At 64.6% G+C, this 6,982-nt stretch overlaps 1 protein-coding gene across 1 annotated transcript; it reads left to right on the top strand.

Annotated features, from left to right (window-relative positions):
- Window positions 1–720: 720 nt before the first annotated feature.
- On the top strand, window positions 721–5,714 carry Lto1 (LTO1 maturation factor of ABCE1; the record flags this gene model as incomplete). The annotated part of the gene is made up of 4 exons (XM_048337222.1): window positions 721–826; window positions 2,208–2,278; window positions 3,884–3,998; window positions 4,808–5,714. Coding segments are annotated over 4 exons (361 nt in total), but the record flags the coding sequence as incomplete, so codon positions are not given.
- Between the last annotated feature and the right edge of the window lie 1,268 nt (window positions 5,715–6,982).

Here is a 6,982-nt window from a genome sequence, read left to right as displayed (position 1 = left end):
CGTCCGGGGCCAGACGGCGGCGTTCCCGGTCCTGCCCCTCCGCGGGTCCCGGGTCACCTCTTTCTCTCCTGAGCCCCTGGGGAGCACTTTAGGAGGGGCCGGGTCGTCACCTGTGGCTGCTCTTTCTGGGGCACTCCGAGGAGAAGAAAAGTTGAGGCCTCGTCCCCAGTCGGGAGCGACCCTCCCAATTGTCTGCCTCTATTCTGTGGACAGGGAACTGATGCGCTCTCTGCCTCCTAGACCCCATCTCCAGGGGCACCCGGCTCCTGGGAGGGAGGGGAGACAGGACCTTCCTCCCACAGCTCCGTTAGACCATCTGCTGAAGGAGGAAACTTCCCAAATACACCACAGTGTTTTGGAGACACATGCCTGTGTTGTTGGGAAACTCAGAACTTGGGCTTCCTGCCCCTGACTGTATGCCAGAGTCACCTTTTCACTCCGGACTTAACTGTGCGGAGGGATCCCCGAGTTTAAGTTTGTCTCTGTGGCTCTGCCGGGCTTAGACAGCTCTCACGTAGCCCGCTCTCCGTGAAAGACACTGTCTTCTAGGAGGGGGCTCAGGCATGGAAGACCTGGGCCTGCAGCTCACATCCTCAGACTTGAGCTTTAGGTGTCTCCCATGGTGCTCTGCATGGCGTGGTGCAAAGTCTCGAAGGAAAAGGTTTCCAGGAAAAGATGGCTTTTCCCCATTGTTGGCTGACTCCTCCTTCTCTATCACAGATTCCACGGCGAAGGCTATCGAGAAGGCTATGAGGAAGGTAGCACTTTGGGCAGAATTGAAGGAAGGCAGTATGGCACCGTTCATGGGGCCAGAGTGGGTTCAGAGGTAAGTGGGAATTCCCATTTAGAAATAGTAGCCAGGCGCAGTGCCTCCCACCTGAAATCCTAGCTACTCAAGGCGGAGATCTGAGGAACACAGTTCAAAGCCAGCCCAGGCAGGAACATCTGCTCCCCAGTGAACCAGCCAAAAGCTAGAAGTAGAGCTGTAGCCCAAGTGATAGAACCCTAGTCTTGAGCACAAAAGCTTAAGGACAATGTCCAGGCCCTGAGCTCAAGCCTTAGTACCGGCACAAAAATCAGTAAATACATAAATTGAATTCTGAGGTGAAATTCCAGCACTCAGGAGGCAGAGGTGGGATGGTTGCAAGGTCAACCTGGGCTGCCTCGTGAGACCCTGTCTCAAAAAGGCAGTGGAGCTCAGTAGTAAGGAGTATGCTAAGGTCCTAGGTGCCATCCCAGCACCTTGAGGGCGGAAAAAAGTCCTTGTCATCTGCAGTTTGTGAATGAGTTTGATGTTCTTTGGGATTGGGCCAGAAAAGCCTTTTAACATGGCAGAGCCTTGACGCTGGGCATCTGCGACTCACACCTGACATCCTGGCTACTCAGGAGGCTGAGATCTGAGAATCACAGTTCAGAGCCAGCCCAGGCGGGAAAGTCCGCGAGACACCAGTCTCCAATTAACCACCAAAAAGTGGCAGTGGAGCTGTGGTTCAAGTGGTAGAGCCGCCTTAAACAGTAAAGCTGAGGGATGGCGCCCTGGACCAAGTAAGACAAAAATAAAAGCATGGCGAAGGCTTGACCTGTAGTTAGTAGACTGGGGGGGGCAGGGGGGCTGGGAGGACCTGAGCCGGGTGTGGGAGTGGAGAGCGGGGCCGTGCAGCCGGAGGTAAGGGGGCCTCTCGGTCACCGAGGCTTCAGTGGGGTCTTGGCGCTGTCCCCGGGGTTTGGCTGGCCCGGTCCTCATGCCAGTGTCCGTGTGGGCAAGAGCGGGGCGTGGCTGTCCTTACGCATTCGACGCTCCACGTGGCAGGTGTAGGTTGTGGGGCACCAAACCCCAGTTCCCACGTCCCCAGGCGGCTGTGGGGAGCAGCAGTTGCAGAGCTCCACCATGGGGTCCGCCCCTGGCCGGTGCACTGGCCGCCAGCGGGCACGGAGCGGCCACCTGCGCCGCGAAGCCCGGGGCACGGCGGAGGGGGCCTCGGCCCGCCGCGCTCCCCCCAGGTCCCGTGGGCTGTCGGAGCCGCATGGTAGGGTATTGGGCTGAAGGCAGCTTTGTGGCCGGGGGCCTCGCAAGGGCGCTGGCCCCGTGATCCAGGCTCGGGGCCCCTTCCAGAGCAGGAGTGCAGAGCTGTGGGCTTGGGAGCGCTGGGTGTTGGCGACAGTGAGCTGGATGCCCTGATTTCCTTGTGCATAATTTCACCTTGCAGATCGGGTGCTACCAAGGCTTTGCTCTGGCATGGAAATGTCTCTTGCACAGTGGTGGTACTGAGAGAGACAGGTGAGGTTGGACTAGTCTCCCTCCCTCCCTCCCTCCCTCTCTTCCCTCCTTCTCTACCCTCTCTCCCTCTCCTCCCTCCCGGGCCCATAGTGTCCTGGGGTCACTGCATGTCCTCCGTGCTAGTAGGAAGTGTGAAAACAGAGACATAAAAAGTGCAGTTGTGGGGGGCTGGTGGATGGCAATGGCCAGTGTTCTTCCTCCCCTCTTGTCTCTGTGGGTTTCCGCCCTTCCAGTAGGTTCTGTGTCTCCACCCACCCCTCCTCGCCTCGACTCCTGTGAGCAGGCCAGAAAGCGTCCTCGCGCGACGGCTCCTCTGGCCCCGGCTCCTCTGGCCCCGGCTCCTCTGGCCCCGGCGTCTGGGGGGCGTCAGCCGCGGGGGGCGGTACGTGGTCCCAGCAGGTGGCCTGTCCTCAGGCCGGAAGGCAGGTTTCCAGGAACAAACGCCCTGCCCGCGGGGGCCAGGGACGGCCTGGGCTGCCCCAGGGAGGGACACAGGGGCAAGGCTGTCCGTGCCACGCGCCCTGTGTCGGAGCCACTTGGAGTCTGTGTGACCCCGGCCTCAGCCGTGTTCAGAGATGAGAACAGTCCAGCTGGGGACCACGCGCCTCTAGGCCTGGCTGCTCTGTGGGCACGCGCTGGTGGCAGCGACCGCCTCTTAGAGTGGCCAGGGGGCACTGGGGGGCTCTGCTGAGTCCTCAGCATCGGGGAGCGACAGGGCAGTGGGGGACCCAGGTGGCAGCGTCCGCCGCCCTGAGCTCCTGTCCATCCACAGCGGGCCCTGGACTCCGTCTCCCTTCCCTGCCCCATGGGGGGTGCCCCCGGGCCAGAGGGGACCCAGCCTGGCCCCGGGCAGGGCTCCCGCCCTTCCCTCAGCAGAGCGGCGGGGGAGGGACGTTCTGGCTGATGGCCTCTTGTGGGTGCCCCCCTAGCTCCCCCCCCCCGCAGAGCCACGGGTGTGTGGAGCTGGAGTGTGTGAGGTGGGGGTGGAGGGGGGAGGCCAGGCTAGGGGATGCTCTGGGGAGGACAGGCTTTGGGCCCCCCAGCGGGGTGGGGGGGGGGCTCCAGCCGCCGTGCCCCTCCTCAGCAGCACACAGGGCTGCAGGCCACGGCTCCGGGGTGGCCCGGGCGCCCTTCCCACCCGCGACAGCTCTGCCTGCTGATCCGCGCTCGCCTCCCCGCCGTGGGCGCAGGCTCCCCCCACCCGCCTCGGAAACCGCCAGCTTCCCTCCGTCTCCCCCAGCTCAACTCCCCAGGGGACGCAGGGCCGCTCGGGAGGTGGTTTACCCCCAAAGCCTGTCCTGGAGCGTGGGGGCTGGGGCGCCCTCCCCCCCCCCCCCCCCGTGCAGGCCCCAGGACAGTGCCGCCCTGTGGGGAGAGGCCAGGCCCCCTGTCGCTGAACCCCGAATGTCGTGAGCACACGTGCTCCCCATCTTGGAACCATGAAGGCAGAGCCTGGCCTGGCGGGGGGGGGGGGGGGCAGGTGTGCGGGGCGGGGCGGTGGGGCCCGGGCCAGGCTGGCCCGCTCAGGGCGTGGGGCTTGGGCTTCTGGCCTGGGCAGGCGGCTGGAGGAGGGAGATGGCTGATGGCTGTCTCTGTGTGCAGCAGGAAGGTGAAGGTGGCGGAGGCTTTGATTGGGATGATCGAGAACTTTCCCTACGAGGACGCCACGTACGATCAGCTGCACCAGGACTTGGACAGCATTCGGGGAAAGTTTAAGCAGGTTTGTGGGCCGCTGCGGGCGCTGAGCCTGTCCTGGGGTCCGCACCGCCACGCTTTGTACGGTGACTGTCAGGCTGTGCCACCCGCCCGCTGTCCCCAAGCAGGACAACGGGGACAGTGTGGACGCGTTGGGTGGGGGACAGAGTGGGGTGGGGTGCGGGGTGGGGACAGTGGGGGTGCGGGGTGGGGACAGTGTGGACGCGTTGGGTGGGGACAGTGTGTGGTGTGGGGTGGAGGGACAGTGTGGGGTGCGGGGTGGGGACAGTGTGGGGTGCAGGATGGGGACAGTGTGGGGTGCAGGATGGGGACTGTGTGGCGGGATGGGGACAGTGTGGGGTGCGGGGTGGGGACAGTGTGGGGTGCGGGGTGGGGGGACAGTGTGTGGACGTGTTGGGTGGGGGACAGTGTGGGGTGCGGGGTGGGGACAGTGGGGGTGCGGGGTGGGGACAGTGTGGACACGTTGGGTGGGGACAGTGTGTGGTGTGGGGTGGAGGGACAGTGTGGGGTGCGGGGTGGGGACAGTGTGGGGTGCAGGATGGGGACAGTGTGGGGTGCAGGATGGGGACTGTGTGGCGGGATGGGGACAGTGTGGGGTGCGGGGTGGGGACAGTGTGGGGTGCGGGGTGGGGACAGTGTGGGGTGCGGGGTGGGGACAGTGTGGGGTGCGGGATTGGGACTGTGTGGCATGCGGGGAGGGGGCAGTGGGGGGTGTATGGTATGGGGGATAGTGGGGGGGTGCTGGGGGGGGACAGTGGGGGGCGTGTGTGAAGCTGGATGGTGGAAGCGAGTTTCACCGCCCTTTGTTTCCAGCTTTGCTCGTTACTCAATGTTCAGCCTGACTTTAAAATCACCGCAGAAGGTTCTGGACTTTCATTTTGAGAATGACAGATGAGCAGAAAAGAAACCTCGAGGGACAGATGTCTGTGTGTGGGGCGCTCGCAGACGTGATTAAAGGCGAACAATGAGGGCGCCCATTGTTTGGGGCGAGGGTCCGGCTTGGCCTCCTTCCCGAGCTTTGTGCCCGGGTCGCCCCGCCTCCTCCCGCCGCCCCCTCCAGGCTGCTGGGGAGCGGCCCGCGTCGGGGCCCGGCCCCGGCGAGGTGGGATGGGGTGAGGTCGGGCCCTGGCGGTCAGGACAGGCGTGGGGTGTCCCGCGTCCGGGGCTCGAGGCGCCCCGTGACCGCGTCCACCCGTGCGCTGGGCCCCGCCGGTGCTCCGGGTTCCCGCTGCGGGGTTGCCCAGCTCCGGGGCGCGGGGAGGGCGTCCCGCAGAGAGCGAGGAGCACAGCCTTCGGGGCATCCGGCAAGCCCCTCACGCCGCCCCGGACTCGGCCCGCGAGCGCGGGTGTCGTGCGGAGCCCCTTGGTGGAGTCGCGCTGAGCAGAGGGCGTCTGCGGGCAGCATCCTGGGCGTCCCCGAGGCCCCACGCCTCCCTGTGCCCACAGCGTCCCGGGAGAGCCTGCCGCTGGGCCGTGCGGCGGCGTGGCGAGGCCCCTGCGGGAGGAGGGGGGCCCCCCTCCCCTCCCCGGCCCACCTTGCCAGCCAGGGGCGCGCGGGGTGCCGGCCACTGCCGCGCCGTCCCCAGAGCTGCTCCCCGGAGGCCCGGCCCGGGCTCTGGGCGCCCGTCGGGGCCTGGGCTGTCGCTCGGGGCCTGGGCTGTCGCTCCGGGCACTCCGTGTGCTGTCACCGGCTTGCGTGGTGGGGTATTTTCCTAATTGGAGAAAAATAAAGCAATAGACTTCAGAGCGCGTCTGTCTGTGGCCTCTGTGACCCTGCGGCCTCTGCCCCGCGTCGGTGCACGGGAGGCCCACGCGGAGCCGCCCCGGCCCACGGCGCATCCGCCCCTGGCACCCATCGCGGGGAAACCAAGGCCAGAGCGAGCAAGCGGGTGCTGAGCAGGCGCCAGGCCCGCGGAGGCCCCGCGTGCACCCCGGTACCCGCAGACACAACCTCAGGCCCGCGGAGGCCCCGCGTGCACCCCGGTACCCGCAGACAGCTCGGGTGTGCACCCCTGTGGAGGGGAGGCCCCCCTAAATGACCAGTGCAAAACGGCTGGGGACGTGGCAACGCCCAGCCAGCGAGGCCCCGCGTCCAGGGCCGTGACTCAGTAGGTCCCGATTTGATCCTCAGCGTGGTCAGTGCAAGTAGAGCACACGTGTCATACACATGTTCGTGTACACAGTCATGTACTGACACATGGTACGTAAGCTCCTATGAAGCACAGCTGCGCGTGTGCACACGCGTACGTATGGACACACACACACATGTCTCAGGAGTGGTGCTTGAACTCGAGGCCTGGGCACGGCCCCTTCGCTTTCTCTGCTCACGGCTTGAGCCACGGCTCAGCTCGGCTCTCTGCAGGTTTATTGGAGAGAAGAGTCTTGAGTTTGGCTGCCTGGGCTGGCTTCAAACCTTGATCCTCAGCTCTCAGTCTCCAGAGACACACTTACATTAATAGACGTAATAAGATACTCGGAGGCTCGCCTTCCGATTGCACTTCCAGTGTACTATCATGTTGTTTTGGTCAATTATGGGGCTTGAACTCAGATCCTGCGTTCTTTCTGTTCCTGAGCTCTTGCCGCTTGGAGCCGCAGCAGCACTTGTGACTTTCTGGTGGTTAACTAGCGATGAGAGGCTCTCGGGGACTTTTGTGCCCCGGCTGGGATTACAGGCACAGGCCGCCTGTGACCAGCTCGAGTTCTTCATGTCAGGGTACTCTTTCTGCTGCTTTGCTTTTTGCCACTTTTTTTGATAGTACTGGGGTTTGAACCCAGGGCCTTGAGGTTGCCAGGCAAAGGGCTCTACCCCTTGAGGCAAGCCCCCAGACCTCCTCGCTTTAAAATAGTGACCCCAAGAGGAGGGTGGGCCCCTGCCTGTCAGGACAGCCTGGCGGCCCTGGCCAGCCCCCTGCCAGCTGCCCAGCCACTCTGTCACACGAGCCAGAGGGCAGAGAGGACCTGCGTCCTTGCGTCACCCCCCCCCCCCCC

This window comes from Perognathus longimembris, unplaced genomic scaffold, assembly GCF_023159225.1.
Source record: "Perognathus longimembris pacificus isolate PPM17 unplaced genomic scaffold, ASM2315922v1 HiC_scaffold_4676, whole genome shotgun sequence".
Classification (NCBI taxonomy): domain Eukaryota; kingdom Metazoa; phylum Chordata; class Mammalia; order Rodentia; family Heteromyidae; genus Perognathus; species Perognathus longimembris.
The sequence above is the reverse complement of the archived record's forward strand: the minus strand, read 5'-3'. Positions and strand labels throughout refer to the sequence as shown.